The sequence below is a fragment of the Accipiter gentilis genome, chromosome 32, assembly GCF_929443795.1.
Source record: "Accipiter gentilis chromosome 32, bAccGen1.1, whole genome shotgun sequence".
NCBI lineage: Eukaryota > Metazoa > Chordata > Aves > Accipitriformes > Accipitridae > Astur > Astur gentilis.
This window is the reverse complement of record NC_064911.1, coordinates 14,673,886-14,701,382: the sequence shown is the minus strand read 5'-3', so window position 1 is coordinate 14,701,382 and position 27,497 is coordinate 14,673,886. Positions and strand designations below refer to the sequence as shown.

General features: G+C 35.8%; 1 protein-coding gene across 10 annotated transcripts in view; it reads right to left on the bottom strand.

Annotated features, from left to right (window-relative positions):
- The window catches only part of DMD (dystrophin), a 1,191,992-nt gene that overhangs the window by 805,725 nt on the left and 358,770 nt on the right, over window positions 1-27,497 (bottom strand). For all 10 annotated transcript variants that reach the window (XM_049835325.1, XM_049835324.1, XM_049835302.1 and 7 more), the window contains 2 exons: window positions 2,615-2,803; window positions 1,715-1,896 (listed from right to left, as the gene is read on the bottom strand). In XM_049835325.1, coding sequence (XP_049691282.1) covers window positions 1,715-1,896; window positions 2,615-2,803 — 371 coding nt within the window. The remainder of the gene's footprint in view (window positions 1-1,714; window positions 1,897-2,614; window positions 2,804-27,497) is intronic.

Genomic DNA, 27,497 nt, shown 5'->3' with positions numbered 1-27,497 from the left:
TACTATACTTCATCTTAGAGATACCTTTTTAGCAATAAATGAAATAAATGATACAGAAAGCCTGCCAAAGTAAAGAGAATTTGATTTAAGAAAACCAAGATATGCTGAAAGAACTACTTCTTTTATAGAATGTTGATATTATACTGAAGCAAGGAGCATAAACTTGAAAATGAAATAATCACAGAAAATAATTTAATCACAGTTGATTCTTAAGCAAAAGAATTTTTCTTGTTTCTTCCCATTCTCCAGGTACTTCCTGGTTTTCAAATTACTTCTATAAACATCTGACAGAGATTTTAGTACTTATTGATATACCTCAGGAGATTATCATAATCTTTGTTTATGGTATGGCCCTCATAAGTTCAAATACAAAATACTTTTTCATTGAATTAAATGTGTTTTAATAGTTGTGAAAACCTCCATAACGTGGTAAATTGCATTAAAGTTTCCTCTCCAGTGGTGTATTTATCACTCTGAGATAATTTACTACAGAGAATCCTATCTGGGGAAAGGCAAGAGGAAGAAATGAAAAAACAGGCTGTTTTCCTTCAGCACGCTGATATATTCCTTCCTGGAAGAGTCAAATACTTTCTATACATAGTGAATATATGGGAAATCCGCTTTGGGCTGCTTTTACGCAAAGGCATTGCTGTGTTCCAAACTTCCTCTGATATTCTGACCTCCTAAATCACTTTCCATAAGATCCTTTCATTTTTATACTATCCTTCATCAGTATATCTTTCTCCTCTCTTTGTCAATTGCTCGCTTTTGTTTCCCCTGTGCTGTAAAGTGTGCTACCCTTTATTACATTTCCTATTACATTACAACAGGGGATAGACAGCCTTGCTGTTCTCATCTTCACAAAACCCATCTCTGTTTGGATAAACATGTCACTGTTGCCTTAAAGAGTAGATTACAGCAATGTGCTCAGAAGATTATACTTTAAGCTGAAGTAGAAGATAGATCCCGAGAGTTTAAATTTTATATAATAACCCAGAAATATATTACATTGTGATATGAAAGCTGTCCATAATCCTCCAGCTGGTGCTTGAAACACAGGGGTTTGACCCAATAGGTCAAAATTAGCCATATACAAGTACACCACTCCTGAGAAATTTTCTCTTGCCCTAATCCAAATTTCATTGAATTTATCACAGAATTTTTTGTATAAGAAATTAAATAGTAGCACAACATTCTCTGTGAAGCCCTTATCACTTTATGTCCTCTACCGATTTCCTGTTACCTGAATATGACATGCTTCAGAAGATACTAGATCATTCAGTTCCCCAAGCAATGACCTATAGCTGCATCTGGGAGATAAGTTTCACAACTGGTGTCAAAGGACATTTCAGTAGACACAGTACCACTCATAGAGGTGAGGTTGCTACTTGCACGTGTTGATTTAAATGAAAATAGATATGGCAAATAAAAACTGCCTGCAGTAAGATATCACAGACTCTTCTCTCCAAGAAAATAATAAAGCTGGAGGAAGTTAGGTTGAAACATCTGAAACCCATCAACAATTCTACAGAGTGTCAAAGTCTCAAAAAAACATGCAACCTTCAAAGTCATTACACACCAAATTTCAGATTAAAAAAGATCTGAGATGGAGAACTGTTCACAGTGAAGTAAAAGAAAATCCCAACAGTTAGTCAAGTTCAGGATTGTTTCAGTCAAACTCCACATATATTATTTTACCTGACATATTACTTACTTGCTTTGTTTTTCCATACTTGCTACCCTGAGACTTTCCCATCGAGAATTAAGTAGATTCATTTGCTCTTGGATTTCATTCTCTTCATCACTTGAAAGTTTTCCCATTGTTAGAAGTTGACTTCCAACTTGCAAAACATTGCCAACACGTCCTTGGTGAGCTGTTAACTCCATCATGAAACCCTGACAATAAAAATAAAATCCAGTTTTAAGTTAACTCTTTGGAAGGGAAGAACAGACTTTGGAGAAATATCTTCAATTCTACCACTTTCCAAACATGATTTTCAAATTTGCTTTTTATTTTTTCAACCCCGCCCCACACCTCATAACACAAACCAGAAATAAACACTTTCACTTTTTTCATAGGGCAAAAAGTTGTTTAGTCTGGAGAAGAGAAGGCTGAGGGGTGACCTTATCGCTGTCTACAACTACCTGAAAGAAGAATGTAGCAAGGTGGAGGTTGCATAGTAACAAATGATAGAATGAGAGGAAACGTCCTCAAGTTGCAGCAGGGGAGGTTTACACTGGATATTAGGAAAAATTTCTTCACCCAAAGGGTGGTCAAGCATTGGAACAGGCTGCCCAGGGAAGTGGTAGAGTCACCAACCCTGGGGGTATTTAAGAGACGTGTAGATGTGGCGCTTAGGGACATGGTTTAGCGGTGGACTTGGCAGTGCTAGGTTAATGGTGGGACTCAATGATCTTAAGGGTGTTTTCCAACCTAAATGATTCTATAATTCTAGGGCACAGCCTCCAGTACTACCTTTAAATTCTCCAAATCAAAATTAAAAACAAGAAAAAGGAATAAAATAAACTAGAAATATATTTGTTACGTATTTTTGACCTTATTATGGGATACAAGCAGATAAATGACTACTGAAGGAGTAGTATAAACATATACCTCATGGGTGTGAAATTGTTCTTTAACAACTTCTACATCGTTGGATATATCTCCTTGTGCTTGTAATGCATCTTCAGCAGAGAGAAGCCATGTGAGTACTTCCTCTAAAGCAGTTTGGTAGTTTTCAAGATCCTTTTCAGACCCCATCCGCATGGTGCTAAATGTCTTTTCTTCAACAGTTTCTAAAAACTAATACAATCCAAAATTTTAAGAATAATGTAAATAGCATCTCCTTAGGCAGTTCTATAAAGGAATAAATAGAACACCATTGTCTTGTATAAAAACCCCAGCTTTTTATAAAACAAAAAAATATCAGATGGCTAATGTGTGGAAGTACTTATTAGTATAAAAACAGTTAATTGGCCAAGCTCAGTGAAGACTGAGGGAAATAAAAAAATCTCATATTAAATTAGATATTTTACACTAGAATTCAAAATCCCTACCAAGTATTCTGAACATCAATGGTTCAATAAACAATATTTAAATTATACCTGTAGAGTGCTGTTATACATGTTTTTCAATAAATACTCTGATCTTTCATTTCTAGTTTACTCTTTCTTATTTAAGTATTTTCGCTTGGAAATGAGAGAGAAATTTATTTCCCACAGCAGCTAGTAAAATTACATCATTAAAAAAGCAGCAAGCTGCATGCTGACATTGCAAAGAATCTGTGGAAAACACAATATAACAAAGAAAAGCAACCCTTTACACTACATGCGATGCTAGGCTGGAGCAACCCATAGACACCCATTTTGTGAAAACCATTCTAGAAAGTTGAAAAAGATCAGAAATCTCAGGTGAAATAGTAACTTTTAAAAAAACTCAAGTGCATTACTGTTGATTTCTCTTTCCCACAAAGGCCACCTTTATATTCATTTTTTAGAAGCCAGGTGACTCTTACAAGCACAGAATTCACACTTCTGTTCTGCTGCTTAAAGTCAAGAGATATCAACAAGTATTTACTGATCAGTATAACAGTAGAAGATGAGGACAAAACAGAAGCATGAAATACAGGTTGGCTACAGAAGATATCCCACAATTTTTTCAAAAAGTTCTGAAGAAGTTTAGCTACTTTTCTAGCAAGACAGATAAAAACAAGCTCTTCACATAAAAATTTGCTTATGCTTTTATAAAAAAATGACATCAAGGCACTTAGTGTTTTCATAGTTGGCAGAAATTGTCTCTACTGACTTACTTGTGCCAATAAAACACTCAAAGCAGCCTCTACAGCCTTTCGTTGTATTTAGGACAGGAAGTCAAACTTTATCACTAGAACCGAAAGCAGGAAGTATAATGGATGTAATGTGATCACTTAAAATGAAATTTTCAAACTTCACCTTCACAATCTAATGACATTTGGTAAATGGAAACCAAAAGAGTTTCTTGGCTAGTATTCCAAAGTATGTACTCATTCAAAAAAATGGCCATTTTCTGACATAAGGAAATCGGAAAAGGGCTAGAGGAGGTATAACCAAAGGATCTTGCGGAACAATGTCAGTAATCCTTATATTTGGTAGAGAGAGGAAAAAACAACTTTTCCACCTTCCCTCAAATCTTACAGCCTCACTGCCAGCAGAGACTTGGGATCAGTCAGGAGGTGACAAAGCAGAGGAATGGATATCAGCAGTGCTTGAAGTATAAGTAGTTAAAAAAAGAAGAAAATATTCCTTTATGGATAGCACAATTGAATAATTCTCAACTGCTGAGCCCTAATAAAGTCACTAGATCATTATGCCTTCTCTTTCCCCGTGCATTTGGGGAAAACTAAAAATAAACCAAAGAGAATAACCATCAGAGGCTGAAATAGTAGTAGCATCTTGTTATTCTAGAGTGCATTGAGCATGCAGAGTATTTGCCTTCAGATTTGACAGTGACACATGCAGGAACTCCCTGGGATTATCAAATGAATTAAAAGAGATCATTCTCACTGATTTTATTGGTAAAATCAAGTTATACACTTTCAAATCTGTGCTAAATTTCCTCCTGCATCTTTAAGCATGTTCTCTGTTAACAAGCCAGAGTAGAGCAATGGCCACCTTGATCTGAATCTACATAAGCAGAGAATAATCACATTGTAAAAAGTCTACAAGCATAAGAAATGTGCCTCAAAGTCAAGAGTTGGTTTTGACTTGACAAAATACATATATTTTAAAATCCACTGTTATACTCTATCTTCACTACTTCTGCCAGTGCTGTTAGTTCTCTGAAAGATAACTTAATATCCTTGCTTATCCTGCCTATGGAATGAAAAACAACCACTCAAATCAGCAGAAATTCAGACTGTTGGCTCAGCTGTAAATGGAACATCAAACCCTAAGCTAAATATTCACACTTGGAAGTGGATAACTATTACCCTAATGCCTATGCCACACACTGTGTATTAAAAGGCAAAAAGAAACAAAAAAAGTGACTCAAAGTAATATTGATTTACTTAAAGATTATTCATCCCATAATACAAACCAAATTTAAGTAACAGATCCTACAGCACCAAGAATATTCCACACTGAAATAATCCACATAACACAAGCAACAGTGAAACCCCTGAATTTTATAAATCATAATGGCAGGTAAATCCATTTAAAAAAAACCCCAAAATTAAACAACCAAACACAAATCCAACACCTCCTATGAGTGTCCTCATTTCTGAATACATATGAAATCTTTTCAGAATTCCTAAAATACTGAGAAAAAGTAGATTTTTTAGATATTGCATATACTACATTGAGAACAAAGATATAGAGTTATTAATAGAGACATCTAATATAAGTTGTGATGGCTGTTTCTAACCATAATTTTTAAGAGACTGAAAAACTATTAGAACACACTGAAGTTAAATTGTTAAAGCTATATATTGCTAGGAAGGCTATACTTAGGAAAAAAAAGCTGCTTAAATATGCACAGAGTTTCATTCTTGAATCAAAAACTATTCTTAATGAAGTATTTAATGATGATGCAAAACTAAGTTCACTGGGTACAGTCAAGGCAAAACATTTGCAGAGAGTAACCTACTGAAAAACAATGCATGCATGATGACATAAATGTTAGGGGGAAAATTTGCATTAAAAATTTCTGATGTTTGATGAAGACTGCATCACATCTAGCTAGGATTCAGTCAGCCAGTCCGCTCACCGATATTTTGAAAAATGGCCAGACATTTTTGCAGGGAAAATAGTCCTGGTCATTATTACAGACTGAACATAGAAGGAAAAAAATTGCTCTGGACCCATGTGTCATGCTCTAGAATATCTTCTTTTCTTTGCTGCTGCACATAGAAGAATTATATCTAGATGAAAAGATGGGAATTTGAATTTTTACACACTTCACCATCTTCTGCCTGGGTGTGGGGCCTGGAAGACCCCAAGGACTCTTAAGCTTTAATTTAAAGTATAAGGAGAGAAAATAAAAAGCCTTTGACCTTCAGAAGCCTGGAAAAATGAGGTATGCCTGGCAGCTGTATAAATTAATTCAGAGTTTAAATCATGAACTTGCAGCTGCTTCAGGGTACGAAAGGAAGTGGAGGACGTGTTCCTCACCTAGTCTTGCATTATGTTCCTAAAGGGAGGAGAAGGATTGGACATGTGTTAGTAAATTCTCCAAGAATGTTTCTATTAGTTCATAAAGACTGCTTCTGAGTTTTAGAAATTAGTTGGGCAGTTTTAGAAAGTAGTTTTGCAGTAAAGATTTAGGGTTCATTCCAACACTTTTATTTACATGATATATTTTCTTCCTTCAGAAACTGCCTGTCTCACTGTAAAAGATGCAGAACCTGGCTCTAGACAGTTAGAGCTTTAAAACTCAGAGACATAAAATTTTAAAGAAACATTTTTTTTAGTAAAGGCAAATTTAAGTCCAGAGTAGTTTTCTCATTTTGAAAACTCCCTTTGCAGTATTACAGCCTCAGAAAGTAGCACACATTATTCACCCTCTAACTATGCCTCCTACCCCGTAAGACTGATACAACTGATAATTCTTTCAGTTCCTCCAAGTTTCTCATTACAAAATCGTCTTTTATGTGTCTTTAAAATGGCCAAATTATAACTGTTAAAATGTTAAATACTAAAATGTTCTTTGCAATAATCAAGACTGTTTTTATTAACAGATAACATCAGACAATAGTTCAGTCATTTCTGGTAATAAAACTAAGACGACACATTGGTCAGACTGTTTTTTATTATAATGTTAACTATTTCCTTGTTCTAAACGAGGCTTGCATTTGCATTTTTTAAGGATTTCAAAACTGCCTTTGTGAATGAAAACGCCTTGAGACAGGAAGATGTGTTTTTTTGCTATTCATATGAAAATCCACCCAGGCCTGGCCTTATCATAAATCTGAAAAATTGCAGGTTTTGCTTGCTCAGTTGAGACAACCTAGGTTTTTAGTACCTGATTTTCTCAGTGGTTCCCTTTATACTGCAGATATTTCCACCTGGATGAATTGGCCTGTCCTTGCAGCTGCAGTTTTGAGATGCGGCAGATTATTAGTTCATTAAAAATCAATAGAGCTTAGGCAACGTGCATGTTGAGAGGAAAAAAGCCAGAGCCAAGCAGTATGGATGAAAGTGCATTACAAAGGGAAGAAAATGCTGGAACTATTGATAGCAAAGGGGGGAAAGAAAATTAATCTCTTCAACTACTCTATTAGGTACAGTCGGTACAAAAAAAAAAGACTGAAAAAGACAAATAAAGAATTTACTGGCATTAAAGGAAAGTTTTGTACTTTGGGCTCTGGAGTGTAGAAGTTGGCTTAAGTCAGCTGAAAGCAAGTAAAAATACTGGAACCAATTTGGTTGGGAAAGAGAGTAAGACTGGGAACTGCGAGGACAGGTAAGATAATATTAAGAGTTAAGAGACAGGAATTGAGGCTGGCAGCTACCTGGAATGATTGAATTTTCTAACAATTTAACAACTGTTTCATTTTACATACATGGTCAAGTAAGTCAGTGGTTCACAAAAAGATTTTCTGCTTAGCTTGCTTTCTTCAGCACACCCGGACTTGGAAAAAATATCAAAGCAGGTTTTGGTTAGTAGCTGCTTGACCCATTTTTCCTCAAAGCGTATCAAAACATACTTGTTTTATTAACTCTCTAGGAAAACTTTTCAGCCTATGTTTATTTAAGAGTTTTAATTATATTGAGTTTGTTGTTCTGACTATAAAATGTATTGCTGTTTGAAGAATTACTGATGACAAGACACATAGTACTTGCCTCTCTAAAGAAGGCACTTCTTATTCAAGCAATTAAGAATCATGGCTCCAAACAGTAATGTGGCTTGATGTGGATGTGTAAATCAACTGACTGTGACTGAACGGAATTACTTTCATCATACACCTACAACAAAATTATGATTTCTTCCTGTTGAAATGCCTAGTCTACCCGCCATTCTTCAACTCTTCCCTTTTGTGATCCAAGAACAAGGCACATCCTAAAGGGACATATATTTCAGGGGCTGTCATGTCGTGCAGTAGACTGTGAGGTCATTTGGTCTCTATATAACACATAAATAAGAGTACTCTTCACATAAAGAAAGGTGAAATTTTCACCCCAGGATAGATTTTCAGTATTAACTAATGACTCTTCACAGAACTCTCCAGTAGTAAATGGCAACAGGGTCCTAAAATTATATCACAGGTCAAGAAGCCTGGGGTCTGTTCCCAGTGGTGCTAACAACAAGGCGAGTAACTCCAGATCAGCAGATCCAGCTCCCTTGACAAATGTCGATTGTGTTTTATACTGTCACGTACATAAAAAAAAGGAAAAGGTAATTTTATCCATTGATCATGATCAGCCCACCTTAAAATTTGAATTGTGATCACGGTATCATGCAGTAGCATGAAAAATAGTCAAGGTGGGACAGATAATAGCCACATTTATTTAATTTTAGTTTTTAAAATGTAAATTCTGTTTGTAGTAAGGACTTAAGGAACAGCCACTTAAAAGCAGCCTGTTCTGACAAAGACCTTTTAAATGTTCTGTGTTCTTAATTAAATTGTATTCTAAAAATCTCCATGAACAGAAAAGCCCTTAAATGTATAAACAGAAAGTGGAATGGAGACAGATGAATTAGATCTTAGCCAAAAGAAATACAAATGGACTATCTAAAAAAGTATTGAATTTTTTTTTAGCATGTCATATAAGGGATTGAGAAACAAACACAGACTCTATTCCTTTTCTCTCTGGCAGTGGACAAGTGGAGAAACAGACATAAAAAGCTATTTTGCTAAAATACAATAGGAGATTTCAAGATTAAGGCTACAGAAATACAGACCAAGAATAAGTTAAACAACAAAAAAACCCCAAACCAAAAATCAAGCTTTTTCATTTTTATATGCACTTCATTATACATTATGTATACAGCCTTAGAGTTCAAAAAACTATGAAAATGTATACTTACAGTGCCATCATTCTGGAAGGAAAAGTAGCTTTCTCTTTTCAGCATCCTGTTTAGTTGTTGCTATCTCTTTCATTTTATTTTTTATCTCTCTTCTGCTATTGCTATCGCTATCAGCAAAATCAGTGTTATCCCATAGCAACTTTTACTTTATGTCAGTCATCGGACTGATTAACATATTCTCTTTCCTCACTGACTTTATGCAAAACTGTTTCTCTTACCTGCACCTAACAGAAGAGTAACTTTGACAGTGCCTATCAGTTGTACATGCATATACTTGTTCATTCCTTCCTTACTACCACCACTAAGCTTCAAATTTTCTTCAGTATTTCAGGTATTCAGATCTTTTATTCACTCCATAAGACTTTTGTTACTTATGCTACTGAGGTAGCGTTCCTTTCCTACTGTCACTTTACCTAAGGGCTAATCTCTGGCAAAGCAACACGCCTTTTTTCTTCTTTTCTAAGGAGAAAAGTGCTTTTCTTATGTCTGAAAATTATTTCTTAGGCCTGCTCCCATACTGTTTCAGTGTCTCCTTTAAAGTCATTCGCAATGACTTCTTTAAGAATCTTTGTCCTCATGCCAAATAATGCTCAAACCAGCTTAATAGCTATCACACTCATTCCTACACTCCACAGCGTAAAGGAACAGAATTTGCCAGCTCTCTGCACGGGCAACTCCTGCTTGTAGGGAAGAATGTCTTGCTACACAAAGAATTAGGAGGGCACCTGTGCAAGCAGGAACAAGCAGCTATAGGTTTGCTCTGCTCACATGTGAGCTGCAAACTAACATTGGTCTGTCCCCATATACGACAGACAGTAGCTGCACGCTTGCTATTCTGACTATTCTATTACGTTGCTTTACGAAGACCGGCTGGGCTATGTGGAACGCCCTTGGATGAAGGCACGTTACTTCTGCCTGATGAGCCACTGAGCCTGCTCGCAGACAGAAAGTTCTCTAGACACAGCTCAGCGTGCATGTGCTAGGGTAACAGCACAAACCTTGGAGCCAGACGAGCCAAGCTTCAGAGTTGAGCAAAAGAGAAACTGCCCAGGAACAAAAGAACACTGGGTTCCACTCGCTGACACGTAGAAAGCCACAGAACTGACTGAAATGAAGGGCTGAAGCAAGAACCAGTCTGCACAGACACAGTGTAAGGGAGAACAGTTATTGAGAATTTTTTTAATTTCCATTTCATCCTGTACAATCACTTTTTTCTCCCTAGTAAGGGAAGCATTCACGTGATTTATTAAGAACACGGGTGTGCGGGTTAAGCCCTCACTTACACACATACCTCTGGCTGGAATTAGACATTGTCAGCCTTCAGAGCCTGGGCATCCTTTATAACTATCCCAACATTTCAAAATTCATGTCAGACAATACACTAGGAAAACCAAAAATCAAACAGGATGATGGAAAGAGACCACATTATATTTTTCCAGCTATCTGAAGTAGTTGAGCATAAACCAAGGAATGTTATCTGTTTCATACGAGGCTTTGTTCTCTTCCCCTGCAGTAAACCTGTTTAAAACTTTGTTGTAATTCCAAGCTATAATTCCATTATATAATCATTTTACAATTCCATTATATATTTTAAAGATAAAGGAAAAAAGGCGGACTAACATCTGTTCTACCATCTTTGGCCAGAAGTAACAACCCTCTGTTGCAGAGTAGAGCACAACGAACAGCAATGAACCAGCTGCAGTAACGTTGACTAAATATTGCTTGTAGAAAGTCTGAAAATAATTTCTTATTCTTTAGAACTTCTACATGTAAAGCAGTTTTATAATATTGTCCCTGATAGCTGATAAAGCTGTCTTTTTTACAAAATACACAAATGCGACAGAACATCCTCTTTTTGCCTGTATATATCTATACTGTCTGGAATTTTCTAAGTCCTGTCTTGGCTAGGGGAATTACAGCTTAATTAAAAAGGAATAAAAAAAGGTCACATGCTGCAGCCTCCCAGCAGTCTGTGTAAGAGGCCCTACCATATTCACCATTGCAAACACATCAGCAAATCAACATAGAGTTTTGCTTAATTAGAGGAAAAATATGGTCCACCATAGGGTCATCACTAGGACTACCACTACTGTTCTTGGTTACCAAGTTCCCCAAATAAATGGAATTCAGTGGTATTAACATTAACCTGTTCAGAGAGACAACTGAAGGTTCATGAAATGATAATGCTGAGGGCAGCAGATATCCACATCTGCATATGCAGAATCTGATTGCAGATAAAGGAAACCATGATTTGAAAGAAAAAATATTGCCCCTGCTCTGAAATAGTGGGGTTATTTTCACACCATGTGTCGTTGGAAAGAGCTATTCACTAAAGGTCAGTGATGAACTTCTACAAAAAAGCAGCAGAAATCAAAAAAGAGGACCACTCGATAAATTTAATCTTAATTAACTGTTGGAATAAAGGGATACCATTTAAAAAACACAATGACATACAGGAAGAATATTCTCCTGCAGTAGAAAATTGCCTTGAGCTTTTGCTTCAATATCTCAGAAGGGATCGTGAGGAAACAGTTACATAAAAGACTATGAAGGAGCACAAATACAACAATACCAATGGCCAAAAAAGTACTAAAACTGAATTAATCTCATTCAGTGGACAGAATGGGCAGCATTCAATAAAAATCTATTTAATATTGTATTTTACTGTTATTGTTCAGTGTGCAAACCTAAATCCTTGTCTGATTGTACTCAGTCTTATTTTTATACAGTTGTTTGGTTTTTTTTTTTTCCAGTACTCAGTAGGGGTTTTTGGTGATTCCTCCCCCCTTCCACAGTCCCAAAACTTCAGCAGCATCCACATATTTCTTCTATTTTACCTGTGTTGCAATGAAAGGCAAGATATACAATAGTTCAAGGTGATGATTCATGGTGTACAAGGCCTGATTTCCCAGGGACCTATATAATAATTTAGTTCAAAGTACATTTCCCAGTGAATCCAGTTGTATCCGAGTGCTCAACACTTCATTGGTTTAGACCTCAACATCTCACATAACACACCCAGACCTCAGGACCATCTCTGAAAGATGATTTCGCTCAGAGGGAAATTCCGTAATTGAGGTAAAGAAATATTCCTGAGCAACGCTCGACTGTTTTAGTCATTGAACTGTCTTTCTGCGATCCCCTACTCCTTTCCTTAACACCTATCGCAAAAGTGTTCGGCCACAGTGCTGACCTATGGAAGAAGAGAGATATGCAATCGGTTAGTAGAGCTACGCAACTGGCAGGGAAGAGAGAAGGAAAAGGTACGTAGCAGTGGTTGAATTGCATCTCTCTCCCCTTGCCCAAATCGGGAAGAGCTTGAGATACCCTCTCTCTCTACCTTCTAGCTTCTGCAGTACACAAATCAGTGTTCACAAAAGCAACAGTCTCCTTTCTTTAGCACACGGTCCAGACTTCCTTTCACAACAGGAAAAATTCTGTAATTACATTTCTGTAACGAAAAGATCTATCATAATGTAGCTATGTAAGATGCTGAATTTACAATATTCCATGCAACCTGAATTCTACTGTTTCTCTACTTCTAGGCAGTTAACCTTCATAACATTCCTTTAACAGAGGGCAAACCTGGTTTGTGTGTGTGTGTGAGTTCCATGTTTGTTTTTTTTTAAATTTTATTTTTATTTTTTAAAGTGAACTTTCATAAAGGGAATTCTGCCCCTTGGCAGTGCTACATAAAATGCAGTTTGGTTCGGGAGATGGTCACTGTCAGCCCAAAAGAAAAACGGATGAATTCTGAACTCCAGCACTGCCTCTGAAGTGGCATTTTTGAGCCTTTCAAGCCACCCTTGTTCCAGGTTTATCTATTCACCAACACTAACTCTTCAGGTTAGACCCATTTTTCTTAGCAGCTGGTTCTAGTTTGTACTTCTTAGGTTTCATATGCCTCTGCCTACAGTATTAGTTGTTCAAATTTAAGTATACCCTGAAAGTGGGGAAATTGATGATTCTGTAGAAATTTATAAGTTGGCTAAATTTGAACCCTTTCCTGAAAACAATAGTTATCCCCCGGCTAATTTAAAATCCCTCGAAGAACACAGAGGTGTGGGAGCTTTTCAAGCAATGGACAGTTATTGTATAATACAGACAAAACAGTTCATTGCTTCCTAATCTGGTCTTCAGAAACAGATTAACTGTTTTGTCTGCAGTTTTTAATTCAACATAAGGCAAACGCACCCAATCAAAAGCATTACTTTTTGGTGAAGTTACAAAAAGTTCTATCATTTTAAACACTTGAACTTGAAGCAGAAGAGTTACACAGTCTCATGAACTGGCAGTATTACAAGGCTGTGTGCAGCAGAGAGCTTTCCCCAGGAAAAGGTTAGAGCATGTGCTTTTCCGAAGCATCCTGTTATATGGCTATATGCTTGTTAGCTAAATAAGAAGAGAATTAAAAAAAGATGTAAGATATAACTAAAAGTGACTGTAGCTGACAAAATAAATTAAAAAAAGGAGATAATTACAAGCTACGCAGGTAAAGAACAAATGAGAGCCAGAAACTGGTAAGGTATATGAAACCCCCAATAACGAAGGAATGAAAAGAATAAATTTTATAGCTGCTATAAACATTTTGCACTCACTTTATGTGAGGTTAATCTAGGTGCAAGACAGTGATAGATTTGAAGAAGTGGATGGAAGAGGTAGAAATGTATACATATAAAGGTTGATTATTTTTTTTTTTTAATTTTGAATTCATCACTCTGAGGGAGTCTACTACTTCAAAAGAACTTAGAGATGAGAAGGAGCAAACATTCTGGGTTCCCCAGAGGCTCTACCAGTGGCTACTGTACTGACTTTAAATAAATCTGTCAGAGAAATATAATACAAATTATGGAAACACATTCTCATAATATATATCAGGTCACTGCTTTAAACACATTTTATTTTACAGTTCCAGAACCAGTAATACTGACAAACGAAAATGAAAACTGCATCCAACTGCCTGAGCTTAAAAATTGAAGTAAAAACCTGAAATTAAGTACACAAAGACCATTTAAATATTGTTAAACTTTCCAGGATGCATATTCTTTCAATCCTTTATTTACAAGCACACTAATATATTTCCAGTTGGGTTTATTTAACAAGAGCAATCTGCACCTTGTGAGCCATGTACGCAATGGATGCAGGCATTGCTGATCATGGGCCGGCAAAATCAGCTATGAAAGTCAGCCTGCTGTGCCTTACAGTTTATTTTTCAAATTACCATGAACTTCTATGAAATTTACAGGTGATAATTTATAAATCATGCAATCAGTTCTTAAAAAGATGAGGACACTTTGGGCAATTTTAATTAACAAGTCTGATCAACGGGACTTCTGTTGCCAAAATTGATCACAGAATAGATCATCTCTCAGTATATCTCACCCAAAAGATACCTGTGCTGTAAGGAGGTGCTGGTGAAAAAAGAAAATATCACTAAGTCTAGAAAAATAGCTAAAAGTCAAATCTAATTATTTGTATTAATTAATATACCTCAATCCAGAACTAAAATCCATTAAATTCACCAAAAAGTGACAACTCACATTAAAATAAACAAACTAAAAGGTTTAGGACACATGTATGCAATGAACCTACAGACCTCTGAAAATGCATAGATTTTCATGCCAGAGTACTACTTTCCATTAAAGTCTGCTCAATCAAATCAAAATCCAAATTACCAAACACACTGTCACAGAGGTACATGGGGAGTAAAAAGTCCTACAGTATAAAAGACCGGAATATAAAATAGCCTGCAACCACAAAATTTTAACACGCTTTCTTTGCAGAATTGCAGCCATATAAATCTTAATTGACCTGCATTCCACATTGCATTTAGCTTTATTTTCCGTGATTTTTAGCCAGCAAAGGCAACTAATTAAGAAGCATATTTTCCAAAATTTAATCCAAACCGTAACCTCAAATACATCACAGTCATAATCTATACTGTTTTCTAACGTAAGAAAATGAAGACAATTTTTCAGCTTATTTTAACCACTACAGCCAGCTACCAATCCTGCTGTTATTTTGGACTACTAAGCCATGATAGTTCTCTTCAGGATTTTCATTAAAGACCATCTAGTCTTCACAATAAGAATATTTAACTCCAAACCTCTTTTTATATGTTCACACAGTACAATATCAGAACGCCTCCAAAAGCATCAATAGCAAGAGCAATTAACTATAAAGAGATACATCTATAATATGACTCTCTTTCTTTCAAGAAATAAAGACTCTGGGACAAGAGCCAATTAGTGGACATAGTAATTAGTTTCTGTGAAGTTGAGGTTGAGGTCCTGGAGGTGTCAGAGTATTCAACATTATGTGCTATTATAGTGGGAAGGCATTATTGAAAAAGGTGGTTTTGCAAAGTCATCTTCAACAGTCAAGTTTGCTTGAACAGACTGAATATCCCATTCATGGCTCTTACATCATTTATCCTTATTACATTTAAGCTTTTCCTAAACATACTTTAGCTTCTATTAGAAGCTCTCCTTCTTCAACACAAGCCACTTCAAAGAATATATTTTCAACTTAAAATTAAAAGCTAACAAAAAAGATGTTGCAGAAGAGGTTCAAGTGATTTTTTTTTTTTTTTCCCCTCCAAATTCAGTAGCATGACTACCTTGCTTGTAGCTACATGCTCTGAATAATAAAACAAAAGCTGGAAATGAGACAAAATGATAACCCATCATGTCACAATACAGTTTTTCTCCTATTCTCAATGCAGAGCCTCAGGTTTATAAATTGGGTAATAATACAGAAAATATTACAAATATTTTCAATAGATAATAAGAACAGGAACTACCAAGAAGTATTTCTGGAGATACTGGAAACTGTATAAAAAAACTTTGTTAAATTTTTACAAAGACAAGCAACTGGATGGAAGAACAGAAAAAAAATCCACTGAGGACTTTTAAATATAAAGGCACCATCTCCAGCTCAGGAAATTTCTGTGCCACAAATCAGTGGAGGGTAATTGAGAATGCACAGGTGTTTCAATAATTTTAATCAGTCATACCTCTTTCACTGTTCCTATGTATCCATTATTGGGCGCTGCTGGGAACAGAATACAATGCTGGAAGAAAAACCCTTTGCTCTGACTAATTTAAACTATTCTGATGTCACACAGACCTACTACAGAGGCTCTGAAATTTATGTGGAGTGTACCAAAGCAGAAACTAGTGTATTTTTATGGTCCGTACCTTAACATTAACTTGGCTATTTGTAAAAGATTCTGCAAAATTCCATGATATAGGAAACAGAAGAACTAAAGATGTCTAAATTACTACCAGTTATTCTTAAGCTATTTATTGACTGCCTTTCCCTCCCACATTTCAAAATTATACTGTCATCTGGCCCTTCCCCCCCCAGAATAAAGGAAAATGTGAATAGGCAATTTAAAAATAAATAAAAGAAATTATCTTCAACAAAAATAACTGCATCTTTTTGTAACTGAAACAGAATATTGTCACTGTCACTTAAGTTAGGAACTGTGGAATAAAACATTGCATTGTGAATTCACATGTAAAACCTAACATTTTAGGGTAACAAGCAACTTGGGAAGCCTTCAAATAACATGTTTTGTAGGTAATTTTTTTTTAAGCTACATATATATTTGCTTATGTTATATATTGCATAATATATATGTTATTTTGAAATTTTTGGTGTGAAAAATGCTTTTGACCTACAAGAGAAATATTAACCTATGATTGCTATTTCAGGGATAACATGTTTCTAGTTTTTATATATATGTATCTGTAGCAAATATAATGAATTAATAAAATCCTATTATTTATTCTCTTGCAGATACAAACTACACCCTTTTGTTAGTTTGAGATGATAAAAAAGGCAACCTAAAATAGCTACATACAAATATATTCCAAAGACCATTATCCTCTCTTACATTTATGTTTGCAGTGTCATATTAAATTATATCTCAGTTAACTGGCTTGAATATAAAACATGTTTATTAAGAAGCAAAAAAGTAACTGCAGTGAGGTCATTCATGGTGATGTGACCCGAATTTACCTTCAGGTTCTATTAAGAGGGAATTAGCTTAATTAAAATCACTACTCAGATACTATTACTAATGAGGTAGGCATGAAAGCATACTTCAAGAACAGCGAGTTACAGGGTTCTAAATTCTCATTATAGAGACAATGTACAACTGATGTGTAGCTGTTACATTCTTTAACAGACACTAATAATTCAAAAATTGTCAGTTTAAAAAATACATTCTGAATGTACTGTTTTGTAGCCATATTCCCTACATTTGTTCTTTCTTCCTCAACAATTCCTTTTAATCTTCCACTTTTCCCCTTTCCACTTGAAATCTAGCAAAAAGCAATTTCTTAATTCTGGAATTGCAGATCTGTTGAGATTTATTTATTTATTTAATTTTTTTTTTGTTACATTCTCCTAGAACTAAATTACCTATTTTAGTTCTTCAAATGAATATCAGATTGTTGAATCAGAATCCATACAAATTTTATCAGATACTTTTGCCTGACATCCCTCAAGGAACAGAAAAGAATTACTGGTGCTTTACAGGTGAAATTTTGCCAAGCAATATTATACTTGCCCATATCATACAGAAATGCACTCATATTTAATAAAATGTCATAACACATGACTATAAACTGTAGGTATTAAATCACATATCCATTGCAGTAGCCATTGTACATGTTCACAGAATGGAAACAAAGCCAGAAACAAGGCTGAAAAGTGAAAAGAGAAGTTAAAATTGGGAAAATCATGAGGCTGAACATGAATGAGTTGTTAAAACTTAGTTTAAAAGCCATCAATGCAGCAGAGAATGATTTTGAGACTGGAGACAGGACAGCCAGGAAAAGACTAGAAGTAGCAAAACACAGCGTGGCATATCAGAGAAAGCACTGACGTGGTGACACAGAGAAGATACAAGAGCATTGTGATTAAGAATGTGAGTAGGAATAAATGAGGTCAGAGGAATAACAAAGCTAATTTTTAAGATCACAGGTATTGGAAAGAAATTGTGTTCTGAAAAGGAATGGATAATTATAAGTATATTAGAGAACGTTTTTAAAAAGGTAATCGTACTGAAAATTGCATAATGACATAAAGGGGCTGGAGTAACATACAACATACATTGTGCAGTAGAATTAATTTCTTATTCCTCACAATATTTGCAAGTGTAATTCCGGTGAGAAAGTCTATTTAACCATGTAGTTAGTTATTGTTATCACACCTCAGTACCTTTTAGAACGAACACATTGTTGTAGAATCTCTATTTCTTGATCCTACTGTCAAATTCAAACTCAACAAGTTACTCCTAGCAAACTAATACCGAGTACAGGAAGATTGCATTTCCCCTACTGGTTTCCACAAAGAGCACACATTTCCACTTGCTTATTTTCTATGCATATAATTAATGTCAACCTCTTTGTTATTACATGCTTGTAGTGAAAAATATATAAAATTGAAGAATTCATTTTTTTTTGTTTAAAAAACAAAACAAACTGTTTATAATTACTCTTTTATACTGGACTGGATTTTCTTAGCTTAAAGCCTTCACCCTAAGACTAAGACAAATAATCACTTCAGTGTTTGCAAATTGCACTCTCAACTGAAAAATACTTTGAAGAAATTATGATATATTCTTCTGCCTCTTGATACATAGTCTGGCATGTATCTTAAATCATTTTTGCTTTAAAAGACAGTTCTTTTCTATGAAAATGTTGTGTTCTACTTCTGCTTTCAAGCTTTTATAGCAGTGAAATGAGAAAATATTTTAAGTTGAATTAAAAAATGTGTGCCTTTTCAGATAATTGAGACTGAACAGTTCTTGTTGATATGATGTAACACTACCAAAACTTCTTTCTACAATTTCCCAGGAAACGGAGTTGCATACAATAACAGCACCTAAAAAATTCTTCAAATAGTTCAGTCAGCAGAACTGTTCAGTCCCGCTAATCATGGTAGATGGACCACTAGTCCTGTATGAAGAAGCCCAAAGCTCACACGCTACATTAGTTCACTCGTACAAGTTAATTGCATTAGGTCACCAACACTATACCAGTGGAGTCAAAGGATAAAAATGAAGAGGATAAATTAAACACAACAAAAACGCAAAGCCTGCAAATACTTCAAAGTGTAGCCCTTATAGTTAAGAGTCTCTAACTCTAGTGCATTTCTGCTCTGAAATCGCAAAAAGTATTTTGTCCTTCAGTTCACTGGCACTACACGAGATATAAACTCTAGTACACTTTAAAAAATTGAAACTTTTTTTTTTTTAAAGCATACATCCAGCAACTGTTTGTATCCAGAATAGCAAAGAATCCATCCACTTTAAGGGTGACAAGAAGTTAGGCATCGATAGCCTAAGTCTCAATGCATCAACAGAACAGTTGCATAATGAAAACAGTAGCAATGAAAACTTAAAGGAACTGTTGAAAAAGCAGACAAGTTTATACATTTGTAAGACATGTAGCTTTTTTCTAGAGAAAAACTAAAACCATCACCCAATTGAGTAATGACTACTGGATGGCTATCAAATGACAACAATTGCTTCTGGAGTGGGCTGATTAATTGCTACTGACTCAAAGGGAAAGGCACCAACTCAGGTCTCCAGAGCAAAAAGACATCCAAGAAACCAACGGGAATTCCCTTTCTGAGTTCTGGCAATGTACTATCAATCTAGACCTATCTCCTAGTTCCCTTCCTGGCCTTGAGAAAGGATAATCTAAATTAGTGGAATGCTACTAACTTTATTAAATGATCATCCTGGGGAAATGTTACAATGAAGACTAAAACCAACCAAACAAAAAAAACACAAACCAAACATGGTTTAAATTAGCCAGGTTTTATGCAAAGAAACTCAACACACTCACTCTGTAATGAAGGGGCTATTATACAAGAGGGAAAACCCCAAGCTTTCTTCCTTAGATAATGTAAAAAGTAAAAAGTTAAAATTAATAACGAAAATGTTACTCTCTGCTTACATGTATAACACCTCAACAATGAAGTTCACTTGTTAAGTGTGTGGAATGTTGAGACTATGAAACAAATAGCCAACAGATTATACTGAATAGAATAACACATCTCAGCACAAACCACACAGAAGCATAGTATGCACACAACAAACATGCCACCTCTGCTATTAATCCCATAACAGACAGTCAATTTCTTGTTCCATCTCATCCTCCCCTTGTCTTACTGATAGTCTTTGACTTGCATCTGAAGCTACTGCCCTCTGTATGTGATGTGCCTGACACAATTGGTCACAGGCAAGATGTTTTGGTTTTGTTTTTTTTTTAATTTTTGGAATTCCTTTGTTAATAGTCCAGAAGCAAAGGATCAGAATACAAAATGAAGACAAATCAGTATTAGATTTGCTTTATTTGTGCAAAAAGATAACTGAAATTGAGATATGTTTGCCACTGAACAAAGCACAAGAAAAATATTTCAAACTGACAGAAGACCTTCTCTCAAAAAGAAAGGTGGGAAAACTTATTTTATACACTTGTAGACTGAAGAAATATCAACCCTAACACATAAGAAATGCCAGCTTAGAAGCTGATGTAATGTACTGGACCAACAGTACATAAGTCAATTGCCATTTTGTTCAAATGAAGATGAAAATGCAGTTTTGGTAGAAGCTACATATATTGTTATGTTAGCTAGGATGCTAAATATCAAAGAGAGAAACAAATGTGAAAAATCATGGTAGAAATGAAGGTAGAAAAATAAAAGCCTGGAAGTCTGCCTATATAAAATATCAAACAAGAAACTTACACATTGCATTTCACCTGTCTACGCTTTCTGTGGTTTAGACTTCCTCTAAATACATGTGCCAATTCCACTTACATTAATGGGAGCTATGCTTTAAAGTTAAAACATTCTCTTGAACAATGACACACAAAATATGATCTTCATTCTTATGCCTTATTCATGCTTGGGAGGTAAACTTACTTTATTTTAATATATTTTCCAAATGACTTGCACAACACTTTGCAGAACTTATTCTATAAAAGAGTGCTACTCTTTTCTATTAATAACTTTGATCTTTTAACATCATAAGCAAAATTCCGTTTTGCTACCCTCTTAAAGTATATATATTTTTTTTTAAGTTTGATGCCTCACTACATCATCCACAGTTTATTTAAACCACCATTTCTGCTCTAATGACATCACTATGGGACAACTAAAAATTCCTTTTGCATTTTTAAGAATGTTTTACTCCATCAATATATATGTATTATCTCTTTGCTACAACTAAACCAAGTTCTAATAAAACAAATGCTTTCTGTAGAAAGAGCGTGGATAAATTCCAAACACCATAGTGTTCCACACAATTTTTCTATTTTTGAAGTTCTCGTTTTTACTATGTTTTATAGTGCTTTCAGGACTGGAATTTCTGAAGGAGGTTTGAACATCTAAAAAAGTGTTTGTTCCCCCCGCAAATGTATTGTTCTTTTAAAAGGTATTATCTCTTCCCACTTCTCCGCTTAGCTCACTGATCACCTCAGGCTAACACATCCATATTAATGATATTTCTTAGAATACTTTTAAATCTCAGAAAACTATATAGCAAAATTCTTTAAGATTATTGTACGTACGGAGACAAACGCCTTTGCTGTTCAGAATGAAGGTGGAAAAATCTATGAATATCGTCCTTTGTACACTTGTATTTGAAGTCTGTACATGCACACCAAAACCACAAAGTGCATGTTGCAGTATCTTAGAGGGAGAGTCTTCTACACAAACATTACAATACACAGTTTCTATTGCATCAAAATCACTGGGGCGAAGAAAGAAACCAGCACTTTAATGATCAGTAGAGATAAGCAATCTGGCCTTTTCAAAGGTCACTACTTCAGGTAAACATGCAGACCTGCCTGCCATACAAATGTGAACTACCAAACAATCCACAGCATTTCCTACAGACCCTGAAAACATACAGCTCTAATACTATTGATATAAATACAAGGAAAAAAAAAAATGGTTATCCCCTTTCTCACAGTGTAAGGATTTGGGTAAAAGGACAATCAGAAAACAGAACCTGCCATTGATTCTGTGTGGGAGTGGGCACTTCATTCACTTCTCAATATCCAACTGTTGCATTTTAAACACAGAACCATTTGCTGTGCACCGAAAATATTTGAGATTTTACTATGAAGAGAATTATATGTACCTGAGGGCACGATGGTTTTATCCACCGAAATCCTACCATTTTCTAATAGAGTAAAACATGAAGCTAATTTCTCAAAGTTACAGCTATGCTTGGGCACGGGCATTTCAAGGGCACAATGCATATCTTGTACCCTTTTTTTGAAGCTATTTTATTTTAAAACGCTCTTTAGTTTTACTTTAGCAAAATAAAATTCACCCATGTGATGGTGTAACACGGGAGAGGAAAATTAGTTAAATTATACAAAAGTAGTGCAATTAACACGCACCAGAAATAGTTCAAAGTAGAAAATGCAATCCTTATTGTTTTCATCATACTCACATACATTTCAGCAACACTTCAGGTAATCCTCTGAAAGCTATTGTATGTTAAAATAAATGTCTCCTGACATTCTGCAGAAAATCAGGCTGAAAAAGCTGAGATGAAGCTACTGCGGTCAAGGAAGCTTCTCTTGGTGATGAGGGCCAGCAATGCCATTGAGAAAGATGAGACTCTGGAGCAAACTTTCTCTCCTATTCCTAAGCATGTGAACAAAATGTGCTGCTGCTGCATCAGCATCACAGTATTTCTTTGGGTTAGGGGTTTGGTTTTTTTCTGGTGTTATTGATAATTCTCAGCTGGAGGCACAAAAATATACTTAGACTAACATATGAAGTAGACAATCTCATCTTTGCTGTCTTTTTTATTTTATTAATGTCAAATCTAGTTAAATTAATTAGGAAGAAAAAATAATAAAATAATTTTTAAAATAAAGTAATGCTATCCAAAATTATGCAACAAAATTTTATCATACTGAGAAGTTTACCTGATATACAGAGACTAGTAACAATTTAATAATTATGCAGAATGATGCTATAATTTTATCTCTGGACAAATACTTTAAACTGCTTTTGTGTAGTAAACTCTCCTGTTGATCTGAGGGGGTTTTTTTTGCATTTCAAAGGTTTAACTAGGTATAACGGAAGACTGCAAAGCGCGGACCCATCTTTTAAATCAGATGAAATAACAAAGGTGAATACTCAAGTAAATGCAGTAGTTCTATATATGGAGTTGAAAACCATGCTCAGTACGTCTTTCAAAAACACTGAATGCATAGGCTAAGTATTAAAATGTTTGACAGTCTCCTTGCTATTTGACTATTTGTATTTAAATAGAACCCAGCATTCCCACAAAAGAGTGCTACAGTATCAAACTAAGAGGAAATGGTAGTCTCATCTTTGACAAAGTTATATTTAGAAAAGACAGAGAAAGTAAGAAAGGAAGTAATATTGCTACGGGTTTTTTTCCTTCATCAGCCTTAAAATTTTGAAATTCCAATCCCCAGGAGCCAAAGTGAGGAAATGAACAGGCATCTTGCATCTCAGTCCACTGCAGGGCTCCTGTGGCTGTGTATAATGAAAAGGAACAAGCAAATCATAATGATTAAAGTTCACCTGCAGATGCAGATAGCCTTGATTTCGATACTGCCATGCATTTCCTGCATCAGAAGAGTTAGACAATGGCACACCATCAATTTATTGCATGAATACCTAAGATAGCAGATAAAGGGTCAATTACTTGCTTTCTCAGTCTCGGATTTAATTCTCTTTCCATATGTGCATAAAGTGAAAGACCTTTCTTAAGGGTTTGAAATAGGGATGCGTAGTGACTTCTGGAGTTGTAGGAATCCTCAAGTTCTTTCAGTTTCAGTCCTGAGATTCAGAAAAATGAACACCAGTCTATCTAGCAGTAAGGATTGTCATTAATATCGTCTCCTACATTTCATCTAGCCTTTCCCTTGCATCAGATACACTGCTGATATAAGCAATTCTGCAGTACTGCCTAAACTCTAGGGGCTAGGAGGGGGATACAAATCTGTGAGTTAACATACTGTTGCTTCTCAACAAAATCCAAATGAAACTTAAAATAACACTGAAACTAGTTAAAAGCTTCTAAAAAATAACCTATAAGAAAAAAAATCAGGGTTTTATTTATTTTAAAAAGTGTGTTGTTGAAAGTATGTACAGTTTTCTGTTCAGAAATACATTCACTAATAAGGTAATCGGGGAATTACCTGTATAACTTTTCCATGTTTCTAACAGTTACAAAAACCCAACTTTAAAAGTAATTCCAATCAAGTTCACCTATTACAAAATGGTTTTGTTCTTTGATATTGCCAACCACCTACAGGTAAACTCATGTGATTATTAGATTATCAATTTACTCAGATTTATTAGATTAAATCTGAAAATACAGCAGATAAAGATATATTTTACCAAGGATTTTTTACTACTGAATAACATATTACCCTTTTTTATTAGTCAGCAAGGAACAGTCTAATAATTCACATGGGACAGACCGCACTGCATTTCTAGTGTTCCTATGTTTAAACAAACGTCATAGCTATTTTAAGTAAGAAATCATAGTTGAAAAAGTCTTACATAAAAAATAAAAGATTCTCATATGATTTTTAAGGTCGATTAAAAGGGAAAGTTAAAAAGAGATGGAAGAGTCAGTAAGTAATTGCTTTTTGTGTCAAACTCTAGAGAAGTGTCATCACCTGTTGGAGGTGACAAACCAGCTTAATTAGTGAATGTGAACAGGTATGTGAACAGGCACGCAGACAGGCAGCAGATAACTGTGCATGGGTGTGTGGAGCAGAGGCAGCTGAATGTCTGAAATTGCACTTCTGAGCTCTGAGACAGATTCCTGCTACTTGCTAGCTGCAACCAGGAGGGACTGGTTGTAAATTCTGGTAACAAATGGTCTAGACAAAAAGCAGCATGTTCCACTTAATGAAGAGGCGTGAGATAGAAGCACCAATTAGGAGGCTGATCCTGAGTTGTGCTTCTGTACTGGGAAAACTGGGGTCTTAGGGTTATGGAAAGAAGAGCTGCTGATGAAAAGAAACATCCTGAAAAGAAGAATTGGTGTCAGGGAAAAGAATGGGGTTTGGAAGTAAGGTGGAGAAGATGCTGACTAGAAGAGAGATCCTGGAAGTAGGAGAAGATGCTGTAGATCAGAGAATCATATAATCACAGAATATCTCACGTTGGAAAGGACCCATAAGGATCGAGTCCAACTCCCTGCTCCTCACAGGACTACCTAAAACTAAGCCATATGACTAAAAACATCATCCACATGCTCCTTGAACTCTTGACAGGCTTGGTGCCCTGACTACTTCCCTGGGGAGCTTGTTCCAGTGACTGATCACCCTCTCCACGAAGAACCTTTTCCTAATGTCCAATCTCAACTTCCCCTGACGCATATTCATACCATTTCCTCACGTCCTATCACTGCTCACCAGAGGGATACGTGGAGACAAGTAGCAGGGGATGCCTGGGCATCTTGGTTGGCGATGCCAAGTATCCGTAAACACAAGCAGTGGCACAGCACAAACTGACGCAGCCTTCTGCCTGATCTTCCTGGACCAGCAGGAACGTCTCTGCTGGAAAGGGTAGCTGAGACCTCATGAGCTTAGCTCTGGGGGGAACCAGTGAGTGAGTGTGCGAGATAACCAAGTAGAGTAAAAGGTTCTTAAATACCAGGATACAGATCTACTAGAGGTTATCACTTACGCCGTCTCACCCATGAGAATACTAGCATTGTTGACTGCAAAAACACTTGAAAAGAGTCTACAATAAAAAAAAAGAGTCTACAATAAACATTCCAACCAAAGAAATCAGAAAAATGAGTTAGAACTGCTGCTGGAGTCTATAAATGAAGCAGTGACAGTAAGCTGAATTGTCATCTTGACAACCCTTCAGGCTTGGAGAAGCAGCCAGCAATTTGCCAGACGGTTACTGAAAATATAAAATAGATAAACATGCTTGAAACTGTTTGCTTCACCATTTTGCAAACTGTTCCTTGAAGACATGGCATTCAGGACAGCTCCCTAAGAAATCCAGAAGACTTGCTCTTAGCATCACTTTTCCATTTCTGCATCTCTTTGTTCTGACTTCTGGTGATGGATTTTGCTATTTTATTACTGTTAGTCTGAATCTTAGGGATCTTACTTAGCTCTACAGAAAACATTTCTAGCTTTCTGAATGGAAAAATTTTCTATTTAAAAGAGAACATCTAGGCTAAGAGCTGGGACTATGGTTATACTTGTTGCCCAAATTATATCCATCAAGATCTTGTGACTAAATGTGAAGATAATTCAGCAAGTATTTCCTGAAGTTTCCTGACTTCTTCTTTAAATTATTCCATAAATCCAATATGAACACCCAATGCTGACAATGCGGTATTTTCTGTACCACGTGTCTTACATTAGGAATATTAACAAGAAACTGAAATTAAAATTCTATCTGGTTGTACTTTAATCTATGAGAGTTCTCTTCTGATGCCTCTTCAAAGGGCACTTTACCACAAGGTAAACAGGACAGTATGTCACCACAGACTCTAAGTAAAAGAAAGGTCTGGTTTACTTCAAAGGAAAGTAATACGACAATTCTGTGCCACTGTGCCACTAAAACCTTTGGCATAGATGAACCCTGAAGGGTCCCAGAATGGAGATCTCACAGCACTTTTAAAGAAGTTAACTTGCTGGCAGAAGACCAAGAGCATGGGGAATTAAGCGTCTAGAAAACCAGAAATCTCAAGGGCAAAGCTGCCAGAAGGATTGTGGCTGTGAGTAAATTCAGCTTAATTTTACAATGAGTTTCTAGTGACCTTCAAAGTTAGTTACTACAGTTATGAACTGATGGAGAAAGTCCAGTACAGTAACTCTGTAAAATCCATATCACGAAACAGAGAACGTGAGAAAAAATGCATTACAATACTTCCGTAAAACAGGAGTAATGACTGGAGGGCCAGGAGCTTCCCATGAACCAATGACTAGGTTGAGGCCTGAGAGGAAGCCTCCAATTCTTAAGTCCCAAACCAAATGATTAAGTGCCAGGGAATACTGTCCTCCTTAGCCACTACTGCATCCCAAAAGATTTTAATTCAAATCTAATAAAGCTTGTCAGTTTAAAAGCTAAGAGTAATCTTGCACACAAATTCCGTATGTCATATAATATAATGTAGAACAAAGAAAACATAACTCCTGTCAAAATAACAAAAATCTACAATGATATCGATACAATGGGCTTGATGTTGCATAAGAGATAATTTAAGGCAGTCAGACTCACATTTGGCCTTTTAGACAGGCTTGCCAAAAGCTTATTTACAAAAATACCAGTCTCAAAACATACATAGATTTAGTTGATCCCAATTTTTTAAATGCTTTCAATTTTCAGCACTGTTTTTCCAATACGGGATCAAGCGCACCTTCAGTAGGGGATCGAGTACACCCCCAGTAAGTTTGCAGATGACACCAAGCTGGGTGGGAGCGTTGATCTGCTG